The following is a 22,606-nucleotide window of genomic DNA, read 5'->3' on the forward strand; positions in this document are numbered from 1 at the left end:
TTAATGGTCATTTGATTATTAGTATCAAATAGGGCATAAAATAGACATACGTACTTATCAATGGCATTTGCACAACTGAGGAGGATGCATATTACTGAATCCAAATGGAAGAGGTGAGGTCCTCTCAATGGTACTATTTGTAGATGACATTGTGCTGATTGAATCAAGCCCTGGAACACTGCAGAACCTACAAAATGAGATTCATAATCACTCAAAATGTTTTAGCCTAATTATCCACACAGTGGGAACCAAGTGGTTAAGAATGGCTAGTCGCTCTTTTCACATTGTCCAGTGCTGCTTCGTTTTGCCTTTGTGGTTGCACGAGAAGCTCCCTATGTAAAATCACTCATTCTGTGTTTGGATGAAGACCTGGACTTTGGCTGGAAGCTTAGATTCTTTACCCAGCTCTGTCCCTAGGTCACTGAGGGACTTTTATCAAGCTTCTTTCCCTCTCACAGCCCTAGTTTCCTCACTTGAAAAGAAATCAGCCATGATTCTGTAACCACAAGAGGGTAATAGAATAACCTTAGGAAATCACATGAATAGATTGACAAAAGTCTTTATTCCAGTGGTAGGAGTTAAGACTTTGATGGAATCCCATCATGACTGGGTTCCCCATCCTCTGGAGGAACCTATTTATTCAACATGTGTTTATTGAGAACTTACCATGTAGATAGTTGCTGTTCAGTCATTTTGAGTTGCGTCTGACTCTTTGTGACCCCGTTTGGGGTTTCCTTGGCAAAGATACTGGAGTGGTTTGCCATTTCTTTCTCTGTGCTAAATTTCATTCCTGCTTTCTAGGAGTTTTTAAACGATGACTATTGGACTTGAGCTGCAAGGGATTTTAGAGACCATCTAGTCTAACCTTCTTATTTCACAGGTGAGGAAGCACAGACTTGGAGAGATGAATTGACTTGCTCAGCATCATAGAAATAATGAACAATGGAACTAGAATTTGAATCTAGGTCTCTAGATTCTAAATTGTGTTCTTTGAGTTAGGAACTTAAAAAGTTGTGTATCTTAGATCTCATAAGGGGACAAAAAATAACTCCCCAGATGCCCTGCTGAGAAGAGCTAGATCTGTGGAATAAGACAAGTTTATACACATTCATTTGTGGAAAGGACTGTGGGTGTGACTGTATAAAGCAGATGGGCATGTACATTGATAGGAATCAAAAGAGTATTTATCAAGACTTTCCCTTTTGTAGTCTGGACATTATCATTATTACATAGCAGTGGCTTTATCTGGAGCTATCCAGAGGGCACAGAGCTCAATCAATCAACAAGTATTTATTAAAGCCCTACCTTCTTGAACTTTAATAAAATCCTCTTGTGTTTAAAAATGATGCACTTTATTAACTTAGGTTGTTGACAGTGTGACCTCAGGCAAGTCACTTAATTCCTTTTGGACTCACTTGTGTCCCCTGTAAAATGGAGGTGATAATTTATTGAAAGGAAGGAGGGATTAGGCCTGATAATCTTCTGAGGTTCTTAAGACTAAGTGATTGAAATAGTATATCCTATAAATAGCATTTAAAGGCAAAATGAATTTTCTTCTCAGTTGATAATGATGTTAGTTCTGTTAGCCCAAGGACATAGTTTACCTTCTCATATTCAGGAGCCGTTTTTCATTTGTCAGCACGAAATGAAAATATAATCATATACTGTTATGTAATATCTTTATCCTAACTTTTAATATCTTGCTTCTAAATGTCATCTGCTGATTGTTTCTATTGCATACTAGGGGTTACCAGAGTCAGCTCTTACCTGTCCAATTGTTAAATTTTCAGTGTGAGCATTTACACTTTGGAAATTAGCAAATATTATGAATCAGAGTTTAATGTATTGCTTTGTTGATTGTCCAGACTTAGAAAGTGATGGAGAAAATGTCAAAAATTCAAATTAAGCTAAAAAGTATATTTTGCACATATTTTTCTTTTCTGAAAAGCTGATTGTTAAACATTTACCAGCATACTCTTGCCTATAACTTAAATGATCAAGAGTGTGAAAGTGCAAAAGAAACAAGGATGGCATAGTGAAACATACACAGGATTTGGAGTCGGAAGATGTGGGCACATATTACCTGCCTAACCTTGGACAACTCACTTCACTTTTGCCAACCTTGTGGTCCTCATCTGTAAAATGAAAGTCTTTCATGAATATAAGTTCATTGAATTAAATTTCCCCTATTCACACCAGAGTTAAAATTTCTCTGGGAAATTTTTTTTTAAACACCAGGGATTCTTATTCAGGTTAGACTTGGACTACATCAGAAGTTCTTAATCTAGGTCTGTGATATTGTTTCTTTAAAATGTTAATAATTACATTTACATATAATTAGTTTCCTTTCTAATCTCATGTATTTTGTTTTATGATTTAAAAACATTATTCTGAGAAGGGATGCATAGGTTTCACCAGATTGCCAAAGAGGTCCATAACACAAAAATGATTTAATTGAGAACCCTTGGACTAGATTGGATGATTTCTAAGGGCTTGGGCAGTTCTAAAAATCCAATGATCCTAAGAAGACCTTTTACTAGATGCCACAACAGAAAGCATGGCCTATGATCCTTAAGAAATTCACAAGAATAAGCAGAAATATCACTCTGCTTCAGGGTCAATTTGTAACCAATGTTTTAAAATTTCCCTTTGAAATTTAATTCCAGAATGAAGATGAGAAATCAAATTCAATTCATTCAAACCATATTCATGAAAGACTCAGAAACAGAATAGTCATGGGTATGAGGTGGGGATGGGGTTAGAAGAATGACCCCTTGATGATACACACATTTCAGCAATAACCCAACATGTCCCCTGAAACACTCTCTTCCTCTCAAATAAGCAGACTTTCAGCTGAAATCAGGGCATCTGATGTGGCAGTGTGGACAAGTCATTAGTCAATGGGAAGTAAACATGAGCTCACAGCTTATAAATCTCCCTCACATTCTCCAGCAGGGCCGGTGGCAGGAGTCCTTTGGGGTTCTTAGCCAGTAGTGAGAATGCCAGAAAAGCAGACAGGCACAAAAGAAGAAAAACACAGATTGGCTTTGAAGTCCCTTCATGCAGGCGAAGAACTAGGGACCCTGACTTCCAGGTCATTCGAACCAAAGGATTGAGCCTATAGTAAGATTTATGAGAGTGAAACGAAATGAATATCAATCCATTGGATTAGAGCTACAGGTTAATTTGGGGAAGTACCACTGGCAAATCAAGGTATATATATTTTAAGGGCTAATCTGCACCCCAGGATTCTATTTTCTGACAGCCTCACATCACTGGCATTGGTTCTGTTGACTATCATATGGGCTGCCAGTGGCTTATTGTGATTAGTCTGATCAGCTCAGCCTTTGAGTTTTCCCAGATGAACCTGTGTGCCCCACTGGAACAGGTATGACTGTCAGCTTAGGCAGCAGATTCCCCTCTGGAAAGAAAAGTGACCTGATGACAGGGCATGCATGAGGCAGGAAGAATAAATTGAGGTCAGAGAGCCCACTCAGCCTCACCCAGCTGAGATCATTATATTTATAGTTCTGACTGGGCAGTAACTTTCCCTGCCTCCCCCTACCCCATTCCCCAACCTTCATCTCTAAGCAGGAATATTCACAGCTCTTGAGATCAGAAGATTATTATGTTGTAGTCTTTCATGAAAATAGGTTCATTGAATTCAGTTTCCCCTATTCATATTCTGGAGTTGAAATTTCTCTGGGAAATTATTTTAAACACCAGGGATTCTTATTCAGGTTAGATTTGAGGGCCTCTGAATTCTTTACCCATCAGTTTCTGTTATGATAGAGCTAGAAGGGGCCTTAGAGATAGTTTAATCTACCTTCTGATTTTACAGATGAGGAAATTTAGCCCTGGTGCCTTGTGAAATAAATGTCTGTTGAGTTGAATCAAATTGAAGCCCCCAAAATGTGTAAGGGACTTTCCCATATCCACAAATATATGAACCCAGATATTTTGGGTCTAAATCTAGTTGTCTTTCTATTCTTCAAGGGTTAACAAGAGACCTTTTATCCTTTCTTTCAAACAGTCTTAGTAGGCTAAATGTGAGAAATGAAGACCAAATTGAGATGTCTTACCAGTTAACATGACAGCTTGCTATCCCATTCAAATAAACACTGTCATTGGAAGAAGATGGTAGGCCTTGTTTCCATCAGGAGTATCCATGTGGGAGAGAGTCCCAAAATTGTTATAGACTTCCTATAGTGGATGTTCCATGGAGATTTTGCGTAATTCATAGAATGTTTAGAAATGGAAGGGATTCTGACTATTATCTAATCTCATTTTACAGACAGCGAAACCCTAGTTCAGAGAAGTTAAATAACTTAGCCAAGGTCACTAACCTATTTAACGGCAAAGCTGGGACTAGAACCCCAGTTTCCTGGCTCCGAGTCTAGAGTTCTTTCTATTACACACTGTTTATCTGAAGGCAAATCGCTGGAAGCTCAGAAAACTAATCCAACTCCCTTTCCTTCTCACTCCTCTTTGAAAATCTTTTACTCCATTAGAACTTGGAAGATGATCAGCACCAAATAAGAAGTTTCACTTAAGGACTCTCTCAATCTTTTTTTTTTCTTCCAGGATTCAATCCCCTAATAGGTTTCAAAAAAAAAAAAAAAGCTTTTAGAGACACGAGATATGTTCACATTTCTAGCTTATCCGCTTGGATGTCTAACTTGTTTTGGCCCCTGATCTCCCAGTAGTCCTCTTCTTTCTTTTCTCCTTATATAGTAGAGAAATGGGTGTGGGATCAAGTCATCTGGATACAGGGGCATGTCAGAGCCTGCTTGAAGGAGCCAATGGTTAAATTTTCATTGTGAGCATTTATACACCAGAAGTTGGCAAATGCAAATCTGCAAATCGGGGTTTAGTTTAATGTTTTGTTGATTGCTAGACTTTAAAAAGTGATGGATAAAATGTTAATAATTCATGTTAAGTTTAATAATATGTTCTGTGTACATTTTTTATTTCCTGGAAATTTGGTTGTTAAACATTTATTAGTGACTGGATACATAAATTTAACCCTCAGGTCAGGGGAGTGTGTGTGTGTGTGTGTGTGTGTGTGTGTGTGTGTGTGTGTTTGGGGTGGGATGGTGGGGGTGGGAATGTATCTGAAATGGAAAGAATCTTTCTCAGATTTCAGATTTCTTGGCTAGGAGAAACTAAATCTTAAATTTCCTCTATAGCACTTCAGGCTTAATGCAGGAGTGGCTATCAGGAATCTGGATGGTCCAGCAGTTTCCATCATTTCAGCTTCCTTAACTTTTGAAAAGCAACTCCTGGAAGGCCATTTGATGTCTTATCTGTCTGGACTGCCTTATGATTGTTTTTTCTTCCTTTCCATTCATTCTAACCTCAATTTGTTCCTTTCCTTTGCCAAATCCCCTTGAAAATAGGAATTCTTCCTGCCACAGCCTGCTCTAGGCTTGTGGAGTTCCCCTCCTTTGAGCTCCTGGCACCAGAGGGGCAAATTTGAGATTCAGGGTGGGTCAGGGAACCTGGTGCCAGGCCAAATAGGCATATTTAAATTGGTCTCCCTAGCTAGAAAAGCAGAATAAGAATGGCCTAATCTTGATTTTTGTGACTTCTATTCAATTTACCACACAGGTAATGCCAAAAATATATGACACTGTGCTAGGCACTGGGAATAGACAGAAAAACAAGAAATGATTCTCCCTCAAGGAGCTTACAATCTAATGGGAGGATACAAAATGTATAAAAATAAATACAAAGACTATACAAAGTAAAAGAGTAATTTCAAAAGAATGAGATTCTTAACAACTGAAGAGGAGTGTGGGGTAGAATCAGGAAAGGTCTGAGGAGGTAACTTAACTGCTTTGAAAAGAGCTTAAGAGGTGGAATTATGGAGGGAGTGCTATCTGTGTAAAGGCATGAAAGAAAAAAATTGGATGGTTTCCATATTTTTTTTTCATTAGATCAGTTAGTATTGTAGTCATTCTATTATTCTTACCTGAATTTAGCTCTGGTGTTTCTCCTGGAAGAACTCGTTGCCTCTGAGTTCCCTCATCTGTAACATGAGGAGCCTGAAGGCTATAAAGATCACTAAGATTCTTTCACATCTACCCATCTTCTTGTATCTAAGAATAATAGTACACACACAGATAAAATCATAGAACCACTAAAAAAAATCACAACCTTATTTTCAAGTACTAGTATAGCTGATCCTGTAATAATCTCAGAACTTCTGATATTCATAAAGACTGTGAAATTAGTACTTTTTTTTTCAATATGGTCAGCATTTAAAAAACTCATTTCCTCTTGGCCTTATTCTTACAAATTATGAAGGAGCTAGTTGCTAAAGTGGGAGTAATGGGACCTGTGGGAGAAAATAGCCAAGCCTAGCATTTGTGATAAGTGAGGGGACTGAACATTGACAAACGAGTTTGATCTTAGGTGTCAGGGAGGCAGAGTTTTAAAAATTCAGAGAAAAACTAGGCAGGATTCCACTCCATAATATTTTATAGGTGAAATAAGCTCAAGAGAGATGGGATACTCTTAAGAATAAAAACATGAACACAGATTATTCCTCCCAAATGAAGAAAACATGGATTTGTCTACAGAGAGATAGATATGCCACCTAGGGAACTCACAGGAAAAGTCAAATTTTTTTTTTTTAAAGATATGTACAGAAGATGGAGGCAAAGCAAGTTACTGAAGATGAATACAAGAGTTGCTCAGTCCTGTTATAATAACATAGGAAACACAGGGGCTCAAAATGAGCAAAGGCTGGAAGTGAATGCCATGAATGATAAGTAGAGCTTTAAAAATCATATTTGAGGCAAGAGAAAGATCAAAGAAATGATCAACTGCTATTTGGGTAGATGTGATAATGATGATGAATGACAGAAAGATGAAAGAACTCAATTCTCACTTTCATTCTGTTTTCTTTATTGAGGACAGTGATGGTGAGAAATGCAAATTGGGAATTATGTTTTACCTAAGGCTTTCTATGAATTATTAAACTTAATTAAGCTAGTTTTTATTAGTAAGTTGTTAGAGTTTACTTTCCCCATTCTTGTGAGCCTAAGTCCCTTGTTTTGTAAGACTTCCCCTTTTCTGTGTAAGTTAAAGTCCTCCTTTTTGTATGCAAGTTAATTACTCATTTAGACTCATGAAAACTTATAAAACACTCCATGATATTCTCATAGTATATCAATGAGTTGCTTCTTTAATCATAGACACTCAAGCCAATGAGAAAGACAAGGTTTGATTTAATTAAAGTTACATGTAATTGGGAACACCTACAGACCTAATGTTTCAAATCAACCTATTTCCCTATTCTTATAAATTCTACAAATATGCACTAATGTCATGAATAGGTATTAATCTCATGAATATATTTTGGTTAGCTCCTTTTTTTTTAGACTATAAGAATGCTCTGTGTCTCCTTGGTTACTGAGGAGGCTTGGATCCAATTTGGTGATTTCAAGCTTTGCTAATAAATTGATCATGTTCAGAACTCTGTGCCTCAGTTTACCTTTATTTTTCATGAAACCATGGTCTTTAGATTGGGAAATATGAAACAAGAATGGTTAATAGGTAATTCAAATCCAAGAGGAGAAGCAGTGATGTGTAGCATAGCTGGAGGGCTGTGTTTGGAGTCACAGAATCTTCATGATCTTAGACAAATTACCTCACCTCTCACCCTCAGTTAATATATCTGTAAAATGAGGGGGATGGAACTAAAATTCTTTCCAATTCTAAATCTATGATAAATGAGAAAGTAGTAAGAGAGTTGCCATTTAGTGTCCTTAAATTTATTCTAACTTACTAAGGCCAGACAAACTTAATCTTAGGGTTTTAAATTAATTTAAGGATGTGATTACTAAGATGCTATTGATAATTTATGCAGAATTGTGAAGAAGAAAAAAGGTGATTTGGGACTGAATATGGATGAATGTAGTCTTGGTTTTCAAATCAGGGAAGATTCTTTAAATGGTAGGCTAGTGAATTTGACTTCATCTCCTGGCAAAAATCTAGAATGTATTATTGAAAGGATGGTTTATGAGCAATACAAGGATAACTTTGTACTTATATGGGTTCTAAAAAGAGCAAGTCACACTAGCTTAGCCTCATTTTCTTCTTTGGAAAAGGTTATTAGTCTCTACAAAATCCTACACTGATGCTTAATCATGGCATGGAGGTAACCTTGGGTTCTGAAGGACTGTGCCATCAGAGATTATGCTCTGTCAGGTTAAACCACAGTGGAAAGGCTTCAAGTATGGACCTGTATTCTGAGGGCCAGCCTAGCTATAGTGAATATGATGAGGCTTATCACCAGTAGAGTGGCCATATGGTAATGAATCTTTTGGTCTAGGAAATCTGTGAAACAAAGAAAAATACACAATGGTCTTCAGTCCTGGGCAGCCCTCTTCAGCTTCTTCAGTGATGAATACAGAGTGGGAAAGGGAGTCAGAGAGTAAGGAATAATACACTTTCAGACAGTCTATAAATCTTAACTTTATAGTTGGTACATCAACCGTGAGCTCTTTGAATTATGACCAATGAGTCAATACCACTGGAGGAGCTAAATCATATCAATTCTGACATTCTGATTATAAAGGAAACCAAAAGAGAGGAAAAAATTGCAGCTAAATGGAAGGATGGCTCACTTGGAGAGGCAACAAAAAAGATGGTGGGTTTTATCATATTCCCAAAGGCAACAAGAAACATTTCATAGGACATTTGGTCATCTCATATTGCAGTGCTCATGATGAATATTTTCACTAAGACTGCAGTGAAAATGATTGCAGCTTATGAACATCAGCTGGAGAGAATGAAGATGTATAGAAATCATATTAAGAAATTCTATTTGGTAGATAGATTGTACAATAGATAACAGAGCACTGAGCCTGCAATCAGGAAGACCTGATTAAAGATCAGATTAAAATCTGATCTCAGACACTAGCATTGTAAAAACAGGCAAGTCATTTACTATTTGCCTCAGCTTCCTCAACTGTAAAATTGGGATAATAGTAGTGCGTACGTCACAGGATCAAATGAGATAATATTTGTAAAGTTCTTAGCACATGCCTGATACATAGTAGCTGCCTAATAAATGCTTATTTATTCCCTTTCTTAAGACTTGACACCCTGCACAAGTAATCATCATAAACTTTGATATTCAATGACTTTCATGCAAATGTCAGAATAGTTAAAAATGGTGAAAAATATATTAAAAGGCATGATTAAAGAAGAAGAAATGAAAGAGGTCAGACTTATAGATCAGACAGAAACATCATGGTTTTATATCATGAATGTATAAATAATAATGAATTATCATATAGCTTATTATTACATATACAATTATATACATTAGCATATATAACTAGTACATATTATTAAATGTTATTATATACATGATTATTACAAAAATAATAAATTATTCTTCTAATAGAGAATTGATAGATGCTTATCATGACAAGCACCAAATAATATCATTTAAATGGTATTGATTTTAATATAGAGGAAAAATGTCATTGATATAAGACTTATTCCTGAATTTGCTGTCTATATAAAGTCATACCACTGGCATGTCAGAATAAAGGTCAGAAATAGTATAAATCTAAAAGAAAGGAAAATAGTAAGAAAAACTATGAAAGGATTATTGGAAAAAAATAATTCTGAATTATTCAAATACATAATAATAAAAATGGGTAATGGACAGCATAAATGACCTCAACATTGACTGTAATAATTTTATACAGAAGTTCAAGAAATATAAATCAATCGCCATAACAAATAGATCCAAAGAGCTTAAATGATACCTTAATCATCAAACACTTGACTTTTTTTTGCAAAGCAGAGATCAGTGGTGGCCAAAAGCAAGATTATAAACTCATTTGTATAATTTTACAAACAAGTATTAAGAAGGATGATGGATGGTTATGAATACTATCACTCAAACAGTGGAAGGATAGCCAGTTTAAAGACAACTTGGCCAAAGATCCATCTAAAAAAAAAGTGTTCTCAAAGACATTTAAATATAAAAGTACAAAGAATACAAGAAGAAGAAAAATTGAAAGTACCTGCAAATATTGTTTATAATCAACTATTTTTGCCACCAAGGAGAGTAGAGCAATCCCACTTGGACACTAATATCACAGTCCTGGATGTACTGATAGGGGAGACAGAAATTATACGAAAGAAAACAAAGATAGCAAAAGCAGCCAGACTAGGTCAAATATAGGGAGATGAGATCAATGCTGGAAACAACACAATGATGATGGCATTAAGGAATCAATTTACAAGTTATGAGGAGGGAAAGTTACCAAAAATATGGAGAAACTTAAGCCTAACCAATAGCCAAAAATAACCAAGAGAACACTAATTATTACCCACCCAATATGCCTTCTTTCCCATTGTTGTAAATCTTTAAAGAATAACACATGCATGCATTGAAATCTTTAATAGAGTCACTCACGTGCATATTGAGGACATCATCAATGACAGTATTAGGAGGGAACAGGCAGGTTTTTGTAAGTGATATTCTATGATGGACCACATGTTTACTATCTTGTGATTGGCTGAATGATGTAGAGAATGCAAGATCTGAATGCTTATTCCTTGTTGCCTATGAAAAGGCATTTAATTCACTAGAGCAAAATGCCCCCTTAATGGCTGTCTTCCAACAAGGTATGTCGCACCCATATTTCAAAATCATTCAGGATACCTTAAAAGGTAGAACAACAGAAATCATTCTTTCAGTGACATAGATAATAAACATGAGACCAAGCCTGAAAAAAGGTGAAATTTGTGCTCACCAAAGGTATGTTTTTGCTAGTATGATGGAGAAGAACCAGAACAAGATCCAAGTTAATGTGGGATTCTCTGTGGATGATGAGATTCTCCAGATGTTCCTATTTATGGATTACAATGGGCTTATTTTCTCAAACTCCAAGACACTGTAGCACCTCCTGACAGAGATCTGTGATCACTCAAAAGAATTTGGCACTGCCATCCACACAGGAAATACCAAGTGGATGAAGAATGGCTATTGCTAAGATTATGACATGCATTTCAATGGACAATTTACAGAACTTGTCTATCATTATCACATATATATGAGTCAGACAGTAAAAATGGACAAATTAAGCCCAGATTCAAACCAAAGGAGAGTGGGCTGGAATGCATTCAAGAAATTTCAAAACTCCTTTAATTACTCCTAAGCTTCTTTTGAAAACAAGGCCCATCTTTTCAATACCAGCATTCTATAGTACAAATGTTGATGCATTGCAGAAAGAAACCCATCAATCTCTGAATAATTAAAAATGAGTATCACACAGAGGGCAATGGAGGTGCTCATTGTGGGTGTGAGCAGGCAGTAACATGAAATGAATGAACAACTTCTAAATAGAACACAAGTAAAACATATCATTAGGGAAATGTTTGATTGAAAGAGAAGATGGGTTTGGCACAAGATAAGGACAAGTTATATCAAGGAAATACAGACTAAGTGCTCCCTTAGTATCCTCATATCAGGAAAGAGTGAGGAAGGTCTCCATCACATTGAACGGACTCCTTGTGGCAAACTTAGAGGAGGACAGAGACCAAAGTCACACATGTTGCTGAGCCATGGATGGATTTCAATCTGGAAGGATCATCCAAAGGAAGGAACACCCAAATCAACAAGATACAAATCTGATTCATTTGAATATTAATCTGATAAGATTAAGTAAATTATTTAGGCATTGTTGTTCAGTCATTTCAGGGTGTCTGACTCTTAGACCTCCTTTGATATTTTCTTGGCAAAGATACTGGAGTGGTTTGTCATTTCCTTCTCCAGTTCATTTTACAGATGAAGAAACTGGGACAAGCAGGGTTAAGTGACTTGCCTAAGGTCATACAGCTGGTAAGTGTCTGAGGTCAGATCTGAACTCAGGAAGATGAGTCTTCCTGATTCTAGCATTCTATCCACTGTGCTACCTCTCTGCCTATTAATTAGGCACCTACTATGTTCTAGATACTACCAAGTGCTTAACAGATATGGTCTCATTTGATCCTCACAACAACCCTGTTAAGTAGGTGCTATCATGACCTCCATTTTATAGTGTCCCTGAATTTCAGCAGGATGGTTGATAAACTCCCTCAGTATGTCCTTGTAGACAAGGAGGAAAGATTTGTGCTGCATGATAGTGAAGTTAGTTGGATTTAGAATTGGTTGAATGATTTGACCCAGAGTTGGACCAAGGCCTACCAGAAAGAACAACAGAGGGCTAAGGATTCCCCTCAGATCAAGTATATTGGACAAAGAGAATTTTGCAGTGACCTTTAAAAAAATGCTCAATGTTTTTCTTCTACAAACAAGTAAATTTTTACCTATGATCAAGGTGACTAGCCATATAAGCACCTACTATGTTCTAGATACTACCAAGTACTTAACAGATATGGTCTCATTTGATCCTCACAACAACCCTGTTAAGTAGGTGCTATCATGACCTCCATTTTATAGTTAAAGAAACTGAGGCAGACAGAGTTAAGTGGTTTTCCCAAGGTCACATGGCTAATAATGTCTGTGATTGGATTTGAACTCAGGTCTTCCAGACTCCTGGCACAGTGGATAGAGAAGAGGGCCCAGGACAAGGCACCAGGGGTTTCCCATGTTAAGGAAGCAGGAGAAAGATGATGATCAAACAATAATTCAGCAATGATTTTGGCAGACTAGAAATGTGAGGGAGAATCTGTGGATTTATTGGTAATCTAACAGTCTATCAAGATGAATTCAACTGGGGCAGCTAGGTGGCCAGTGGATAGAGCTCTGGCCTTGGAGTCAGGAGGACTTGAGTTCAAATCCGACCTCAGACACTTGACACTTACTAACTGTATGACCCTGGGCAAGTCACTTAACCCCAATTGCCTAAGCAAAAAAAAAAAAAAAAAGATGAATTTAATTCAGATTCTATGACTCAAAACTGCATTTCTAGCCCATTCATTAGGAGACATGGAACTTCCACAGGATCCTGTTTTACAGAATTTTTAGAAGAAAATGCCTTAAAACGTCACATAAACATCAGCTCTTGTTGTATGATATTATTACTGCGAGGTTGGGAACTTATCTCCCTTCTTCTGCTTTGCACCCCTTCAATAATGAGTACTGGAAATTGTTTTAGGTATGATGAATCTTGGCCTCTGGTGCTGAATGTTCAGGAGCTCACAATCTGTGAACTTCTGAGAAGTATCTGGCTAATGGAATGATGAATGTGGAAGGTTTGAAGAACAAAAATTAACTAAGTTCCATCCCCAACATTTAGCATAGTGCTTTGCACATAGTTAGCACTTGACAAACATTTCATTTATTTATTCATTCATTGATGTCCATATGGATAAGATTGTTAACTTACCAATAATCTAAGATTGGATTGCCTGGAAAATTCAGAGAGTAAATAAAGAGCCATTAAATTATTATGAAAGGAAGAAGTTTCCATGGGTTTGTCCTGTTATTAAAGTTATTAAAGTACACACTGGTGACCAAAGAAAGGTCACCGGAAGTTTACTCAGTGTTGGGAAAGCAATTTTTACTCTTGTTGGCACATTAAGCACCAGTCTTGGCATCTTTCTAAAACCCCTGCCTATGGCAATAAGGATTGCAAAGGATTAAGAATGGATAGCCCCATAAGCAGTAGTGTGTGGCCCCCAATTGTCAAAAGGAAGAGACCATGCCTTCCTATCCCAACCCTTTCTTGTATCCCTAAGGGGCCATTCATTGCTTCCTAAGGGAGATGTTCCATGTTAAATAACTAATTCAGGCTGGGTGATGACTTCTTTTCCACAGTCAGAAAAGTTCCATTGTCATCAAAGTGCTGGGATAGGTCTGTAAAGGAGCCAAGGGTTTTGGACAGTAGCAATCTGCTGCTGCCGCCAGTGCTATTGAGTTATTCTGTAGAGTGGTTTTGTGTTTTTCTTTTCTGGTGTCTTTCCAAAGAAAATGCAGTGTTATTCATTATAGCACTCATTGGCTTTTCCCCTTCCCCAATTGGTTTACTGAAAATAAAATTATAAAACTAGATGGAAAAATGACATGTAGTAACCATTAGAGGAAAAATAAAGGAGAAAATTTTCTGAAATGATTTGTTTTGAGAGAGAGATTGGTTAAGAGATGCACTGAGAAGTTGCCTCCTCGAATAATTCCTGCCCTCTAATAGGAGAAGCAGATATTTCTGAGATTATGAGTTGGATTCCAAATTCTTAATTTAGACACTTACTGAATCATAGAATTTATACAGATTTAGAGCTGGAAGGGACATCAGAGGCTGAAGTTCAGAAAAAAAGGAAAAAAATCAAACAACTAGTTCATTAAAAAGTAATGATTCCCTGACTCCCAGTTCATACTATTCCCATTGATTTCTTTATTACTTAGAGTATAACCATTTGGATGATTACCATCAACATATCCTCTTTAATGCAGACTTCTTGAATCCACAAACTTAACTAGAGAAATAATTCAGTCTTTTGCAAGAAGACTGAAATATGAGAACTTAGTCTTTATCCTGTATCCTGTTTGTTGTTGTTCAAATTGTTTTTCAGTCATTTCCGACTCTTCATGATCCCATTTGGGGTTTTCTTGGCAAAGATACTGGAATGGTTTGCCATTTCTTTCTCCAGTTCATTTTACAGATGAGGAACTGAGGCAAACAGGCAAGTGACTTGCACAGGGTCACACAGCTGGTAAGTTTCTGAGGCCAGATTTGAACTTGGGAAGAGGAGTCTTCCTGACTCTAGGCCTTGGTGTTCTATCCACTGTACCACCTGGCTGCCCCAACTGTTGCTGGCAGCATTGGCTAAATCACTGAAGAGATATATGGTTGTTTTCATTATCCAGCCTCCTAGCTGGTTCTAAAGGGTGAGGTAATCACTCATTTGTCAAGAAATTCCAGAAGATCATCTCATCCAGATAGGTCAGATTCTGTGTTGTTGTCCACACAATAGCAACTACATCACTAGTAAGAATAAGAGTTAGCACCTCCATAGTGCTTTAAAGTTGAAAATTGCTTTACATAGTTCGTTTGATCTCACAGAAAGTCAAGTTCTTTCTTATGGCTAATTTACTAATTCTCCTGCAACTAAAACTTATTTCCTCTTTGATCTTCATTGCAGATGGGGAACATCTGGCCCCAGACAACATAATTCCTGTAAAGTGTTTTAAAGTCCTTAAATGAGGAATGTTAGATAAATATTTATTTTTTATTTATGTCTAAAAAAATGTAGCTTTCGAAGAATATTCTAAAATATCACTTGAGTGTCTCTTGGATATAAAATTCTGTTATGTTATTGACTTCAGCTTTTAGAGTCTGGACACACATTCATTTAAAATTCCTTAACTCCTAAGTTTTCTTACTTTTATTTGATAGTTCCTCCTAATGCCCTTCTCCTAATAGTTAGTTGACTCCACGCAGGAAAATATGTTAAGAGAACCTCTATGAATCCATGAAAGGGTTGTGACTTGGAATGAATCCAATATGCCCAAACTGGGTACGGTGGGGGTGGTGGAGGGAAGGGGTGTCATTCCCTTCTCTTCTGGGAAAAGGCCTCAATCTAGCCAGGAGAGGGCAGTGTTGGACATAGTGTCCCATTGGCTCACAGTAGTTTACCATGATGTTGGATGTCTAAGTTGGACCCCTAACACTTGGGTAGTAACATTTGTTAGTATAAAGTTTCAAGTAATAGCAAGAAAGGGGATGGTGTTCACAGGCGAACCCCAGGCTACTTTCTTTGAAGTTCTTCTAATAAGCCCAAACCTTAGATCTTCTGAGGTGATAATTGCTTCATCTTTATTGCCTTCCTTTAATTCAACTAAGCCAGTAGAATATTTCTTTTTAACTTTCCTGAAAGATTAAGGGGAAAATAATATTAACCCCCCCCCAACTTGTCAGAACTCAAAATGATCAGTTTACTCTTGGGTAGGGCTGCTTTTTGGTTTACTATGTTCTTATTTCTCTGTTTTCCAAAGTCTCTATTTTATCGGTAGCTAGCATGGAGTTTGAAATTAGGTACCGTTCCATTTATTTTATTTGTTATCCTCAGCACCAAGCACAGTATCTGGTATATAGTAGATGCTTAATTTGTGATTGTTGATTTTTTAAAATAACGGTTTGATAATAATTATAGCTCACATTTATGTAGCACTTACTTATGTGCTAGATACTATCCTAAGCACATTTGCAATTATTATCTCTGATCCTCACAACAATGCTGAGAAATAGGTGCTATTATTATTATCCCCATTTTATAGATAAGGAAACTGAGGCAGGCAGCAGTTAAGTGGTTTGCCTAGTCACACAGCTGGTAAGTATCTGAGATCATATTTGAACTCAGGTCTCCCTGACTTCAGTCTCAGCACTCTATCCACTTTATCACCTGGCCATCCCACTGATGGTCATATGATGAAATGAACCAAAGTAAGAAGTGGCCACGTTCCCAAATAAATATCAGATCAAGTCTTGCCCAGGGTTAGTTCTTTATAGTAGGTAGCTCTCTGGAACTCAAGTCTGGTTTGCTTGGAGTAGTATGGTAAGAGGAAATGAGTTATTGTTATGAGCACTGGACTTGAAGTCGGAAGAGATTTGGGTTTGAACCTGGCTCTCTGTCACTTGCCTGTGACCCTGGGAAAGTCAGGATGGTACAATGCAAAAAAGCATTGACTCAGGAACTTGGGTTCAAATCCTGCTTCTGACATTACCAATGTGACCTTGGGGTGATTCCCTTGCTTTCCCTGGACCTTAGTTTCTTTATCTCCAAAATGAGATATTTGGACAAAATGACTTCTGAGGTCTCTTCCAGATCAAGGTCTTTGACCTCTCCTCAAAACTTATTTTTCTCATCAGTAAAATGGGAATAATGATACTTGCACCATATACCTCCCAAGATTGTTATGAGGAAATCGTTCTGTTGACATTAGAGTATAATAGATCTCAAAATGTGATTTAAAATTTAAAATTTAAATTTAAAAAGTGATTTTAAAATTCGAGGCTAAGAATGTGCTTCCTGGGAAAGGGCTTCTGGAAATTCACTTTAATTCATTCTTTGCTGCAGCTCATGTGCTCATCGGTGCAGAAGGCCCTCTTTGAGGAAGAAGACCACGTGAAGAAGCTGCAGCAGAAGGTGGCCACTCTGGAGAAACGGAACAAGCAGCTTCGAGACAGGGTGAAGAAGGTCAAGAGATCCTTGCGCCAGGCAAAGAAGAACGGCCGTCGCATGGAGCTAATGAACCGCAAACTTAGTGAGAAGCTGTCCTCCCCAGTGGGTCAGATTCCTCATATCAACTCCCTAACACAGGAGCACGCCCATGCTAGCTACCTTAAAGTGTAACTCAAGATGCTGCACCCCAAAGCCAGTCCTCTGATGCTGTGGTCTTGGAAGTTGTCACCACTGGGAGCTAGAATGGTTGCTGGGCAGCCTCAAGCTAGTGGAGCTTGGGTATCATACTTTTGTATCAAAGGGGCATTGAAAATTAGGATAGTTTATATATGTATATATTTTTAAATATCATAGAAGATATTTTTTATTGCACCTTTGGTATAGCCTAATTTTCCTCAGAACACAGAATCAGCCCTACTTGTGGGTTGCTGGCCTTCCTCTCCTCAATTCAGTTCAATTAAACAGACATTTATTAAGCATCTGTCATGTACAAGATACATAAGTGCCAGAAATATGGCAGTGAAGAATGACAGTCTGTGCCCTTGAAATTAACACACACACACACACAGCCAACTGTAGTACAAGTTAGAATATGATTAAGTGTATAGGAAATGTCAAAGAGAAGCATGAGAGATTCAGAAAAGGACAGATCACTTCTTACTGGGAGGAATCAGGGAGATTATGGAAGAAGAAGCTCCTGAGTTTAGCCTTGAAGGAAAAGAATTCTTTTTTCTGTTCTCTTTCTATCTTTCTTTCTCTTTTCTTTCTATTTCTCTCTTTCTCTCCCCTACTCCCTGCCTTTCCCCTTTCTCTTCCTCTCTCCTTCATTCATTCCTTCCTCTTTCTCTCTCCCTCCCTTTCCCTTTCTCTTATTCCTTCCTTCCTTTTCTTCCTTCCTTCCTTCTGTCCTTCCTTCCTTCCTTCTTTCCTTCATTCCTTCCTTTTCTTCCTTCCTTCCTTCCTTCCTTTTCTTCCTTCCTTCCCTTTCTTTCCTTTCCCTCCCTTTTCCTTTCCCTTGCTCTTCCTCTTTTCCTTTCTCTTCTCTTTTCTGAACTAGGCTGAAAGTATAGCAGTCATTCACCATCCTGATTTCAATCAGCTCAGAAGTTCTATCCACCTCAGTCTTTCTGACTAGGGGCAGTGCATCCCTCTTTAGGCAGCCTGGTGGCTCTCTGTCCCCAGCGGTCCACCGTATTCATTCTTGACTTATCATGGAAACTATACCAGATTTAACCCTCCTACTACAGCTCAGAATTCTCAAACTCAATTGATGTCCAGGCTCATTCTCTCCAATAGCACAGACTATGGGCATCAACCACTACTCCCGGAGGAAAGGATTTCAATTAGCAGAGATGGAGAGAATGGGCATCCATTCTAAGCATGGAGGATATGCACGTAAAAATACTTTTCATCAGATGCTCTCCTGTATATATGGCTCTATTACTATTGTCTAACCATGTTGAGGGTAGAATGGCAGTCCTCTCAGACACAGACAAGTAAGATTGCAAGCATAAATTCATACTTTCAGATCTTGCCTCATCTTCTACTACAACCCATATATAGAATTAATTGCCTCTCTCCTTAAGCTTGAAAATGAGAATGATCACTTTTTGGGGAAGTGGTTAGAATGGATTAGGGTTCCGGTAATGAGTTGGACTAATTAGCATCTGAGAGTGCTTCTAACTGAGATTCTGAGAAGTATATTTCATGATCTCTAGACTTACAAAAATATTGAAATAGTGGGATTCATCCTTTACTCAAAAAAGAATTAGTGTGCTTCCTTGGTCAAAAGATTGAATTTTAGTCCGCACCCTGACCCTAACTTATCATTTGACCATGAGCTAATCATTTAATTCAACAAATAGTATATGCTAGATGCACTGTTCTAGGCACTAGGAATACAAAGGCAAGTATTAAATAATCCCTGCCTGCAAGATGGCAAGGTCAGGGCACATACAACATATTTTCTGATAGGTACATGAAAGGTCACTTATATTTAGGGAGAGAACACTAACATCTTGGGAGGGGGATTCAGGGAAGGGTTAAGCTAAGATCTGGTATCTGGGTTGAGTTGAACCAATGAAAGCAGTTGAAGATTCTTGGAGGTACATAGGAGGAAGGAGTAAATGCCATATATGGGGGATAGCATTTGTAAATGCACAGAGTATATACATCCTGGTGCCTCAATTTTCTCATCTGTTAAGTGGGATAGTAAACATGTTTAAGTCCCTAGGTCCTATACCTACCATCACATATAGACACGCATATATCATTCCGTAGCAGTAAGACTACTTCTTTCTGATATGTCATTAAAACTAAATGATTCCACTATAGGTGAGAAAAAGAACAAAGTAGGGGACATAGGTGGATAATTAACTGAGATTAACTGCAGGTGAGTTCCAATACCAACTACCAATGAGTTAAAGATGATATCTGTACTAACAGCCTTAATGTCGTAAGAGTTAAGGCCCCTTATTGAACCAGAGCCTTGAAATCAGTGATAGAGAAGAAGTGGTTGAGGCAACATGGCAGAGCATATTAAGAGTTGGCCTCAGTTATGAAGACCTGAGTTCAAGTTTCACCTCTGACACATAGTGGCTATCTGGTGCTGGGCAAATCCTAACCTCTTATTGCCCCTGGTTGGTTGGCTGGTTGTTGTCCTTCATTCTCTAAGAGGATCAAAATGACATCGCTATGTTGGGATCAAGGTACAGTGTGCCCAACTGTGACTGATCAGACTAATATGAACTCAGAAGGTCTACCTTCTCCTACCACAGGTTGGGTACAAATAGTCTGTATGAATATTTGGAATGGAGATGCCTCTAAACTTGGGCATCTCATGTGTCTTTTGAGCTACTGCAATTCTGCTTTGCTCACAGAGCACAGCACCTTCTTTGATGTGGGCATGCCATGCTGGGCAGTCCTTTGCCAGTGTACCCCTAGGCAGTACTCTAAGATGTACTCTAAGTACTCAAAATGGCAGAAAGGTGCTGATCCACCTTGGTACTGATAGTCCTTTACTAGGAGTTCTCTACACTGGTGAAACAATAAACAACAATTTGTTGTTGCTGTTCAGTCATTTTTTAGTCATATCTGACTTTTCATGACCCTATTTGGGGTTTTCTTGGCAAAGATACTGGAGTGGTTTGCAATTTCCTTCTCCAGCTCATTTTACAGATGAGGAAACTAAGAGAAAATGATTAAGTGATGTGCCTAGGGTAACACAGCTAGTAAGTGTCTGAAGCCAGATTTTAACTCAGAAAGGTAGTCTTCCTGACTCCAGGCCCAACCCTCTATCCACTGCACCACCTATTGCCCAACAACAACAACAACAAAATCATAATCTTTCCATCAATGGATTCCATATACACATGGCTCCAGTTAGTATGTGAAGTGTTCCATGCACCCCCAATTTAGGAAGAATGTATAACATCTTTGGAGCCTCATTATGTTTTTGTTTGCTTTATTGAGGATTCTTCCTTACAATGAAAAGAAGTGAACTCACCCAACAACATCCCCTTAGGCTCAAAACAGTCTTCTCAGGACCTTCCAGGATGGTAAAGTAGCAGTGCCCACCCTACTCCTATTCTTAAGACTTTTGCATGGGAATTTTTTCTCCTTGATGACTCTCTGTTCTACCAGATACATGCACACATCCATTTGAAATCTCCTTCAATATCTATGTAAGATCACTTTATGTATGTCTCCCCAGAGGGCTAATTAGTAGCACAGTTCTGCTGGTGAACTCAAGTATTTTCTACGTTTCTATTATTTTATTCATTTAATTTCTTTGCCTGAAAAATGCCTGAATTACTAGATAATGAGGTGCTGACTTTATGCATATTTGATGAAGCTTCCATTGTTCTATTAAGATGCAAGATTTATAACTGATTCTTAGTCATTGTCTGAGTATGGGGTCACATCACCATATATGTGAATACATGTTGCTTCCTCAGCCCTTGGCTATGCCATTGATGGAAGTTATGAGAGGGGCTGATGATTCCTACCATGAGAAAAAAATTTGTCTTCCGGACAACACACAGTCTTTTCTGTTCTAAGTAGACATTGCAATGGGAATTCCATTCTCTAGAGTACTGTTCAGATGCAGATATAGCCAAGTGCCTCTGAGGAATGGCCAGCATCTTGGACTACAAGAATGGAATCACTTCATTTGGCCAAGACTAGCCATATTTCTAAGTATCTTCCGTCACTTGATTCCAAGTTTTCTCCATAATACAAACACTTTCAAAACAGTCGGTTGAGAGGGTTTAGATTCCTATTACTTTTTCTTTTTTCTTCTTGGGGACATTATATTAAATCAACTGAATCCCATGGGTGGTTTCTTGCAGTTACTTGGTGAGGTACAGACGTAGGGACCTAATGGATACTTGGTATTTTGTGCTTTTTTTTTCAATAAATATATGGAGTAATTACAAGTTGCAGCTGTAAGGTGATATGTTTCTTTTGGGTCACAAAGTCTCTAGGCTTTCAAGCTTTACATAAGAAAAAAAAATCAACCCAGACCTTATTGGAAGAGTCAGATCAGTGGGGAGCTGAGAATAATAGCAGAGGGATCTGAGGATCAGAATTTCTGACCTCAACCAATGGCTCTCTCCATGACTCAATCTCTGAGCTAACAAAACCGATGCCCATTTCTGTCCCTGCAAAAAAAAAGTTAGTGCCAACCTTTACCTGACATCCACAGGGACAAACTACTTCATTGCTCACTGTTTGAAAAGTACACAGAGCTCTTGTGCTGAGAGCAACTATGTAAGTACAAGGTATTATTGTGCATTGTCAACTCTCCACCCCCAGGCTTTGTCATCTGCTAATAGAACACTAGTGTATAGTCATGTTTTGCCATTTGCCTAGAATCACCTGGCACTTTACACACAACCAGCTTTCTCTAGAAATATCCCACAGAGGCAGGATGTTGGTACAACTCCTATTATGTGACGATGGATAGTTCAAGTGGTTTGGCCAAAGTCACACAGTAGTAGTAGTAGTCACACAGTTCAGTAGAACATAAGAGTTCTAGACCCTAGTTGAATGCTGAGTTCATTGCCCCCTAGTACTCCACCCCCACCCCTAAGGGCATACTTTCTACTTGCTAAAGATAATTAATTCATGTCCCACAACTGCTTCTTCTTATGTGGTTTTATATGTCTGAATGTGTTCAAGGACTAACTGCAGTCCTTATCCCCTTTATAAACAAGGCCAAGTCTGCACTAAAAAGGAAACCAAGGCTCACACCACATATCTAGAAACCAGAACTATTACTTCAATAATCTACAATCTCCTTTGTATTCTTGGGTACCTAGAAATGAAATCAGTGCTTAAGTCAGAGTAAGGAAGAAAGCTTGGGAGCATAGGTTTGGAGCTAAAATTGTAGGTGATGTAATCTCCATTAGAATGTGAGCTTCTGAAGAGCAGGGAGTGTTCTGCTTTC

At 38.0% G+C, this 22,606-nt stretch overlaps 1 protein-coding gene across 1 annotated transcript in view; it reads left to right on the top strand.

The window, feature by feature from the left end:
* The window catches only part of CCDC3 (coiled-coil domain containing 3), a 109,543-nt gene extending 91,605 nt beyond the window's left edge, over window positions 1–17,938 (top strand). The window contains exon 3 of the mRNA XM_027838792.1: window positions 17,053–17,938. Coding sequence (XP_027694593.1) covers window positions 17,053–17,328 — 276 coding nt within the window. The 3' untranslated portion in view covers window positions 17,329–17,938. The remainder of the gene's footprint in view (window positions 1–17,052) is intronic.
* The last annotated feature ends 4,668 nt before the right edge of the window (window positions 17,939–22,606 follow it).

The sequence above is a fragment of the Vombatus ursinus genome, unplaced genomic scaffold, assembly GCF_900497805.2.
Source record: "Vombatus ursinus unplaced genomic scaffold, bare-nosed wombat genome assembly UNPS02014830.1, whole genome shotgun sequence".
Taxonomy (NCBI): Eukaryota; Metazoa; Chordata; class Mammalia; order Diprotodontia; family Vombatidae; genus Vombatus; species Vombatus ursinus.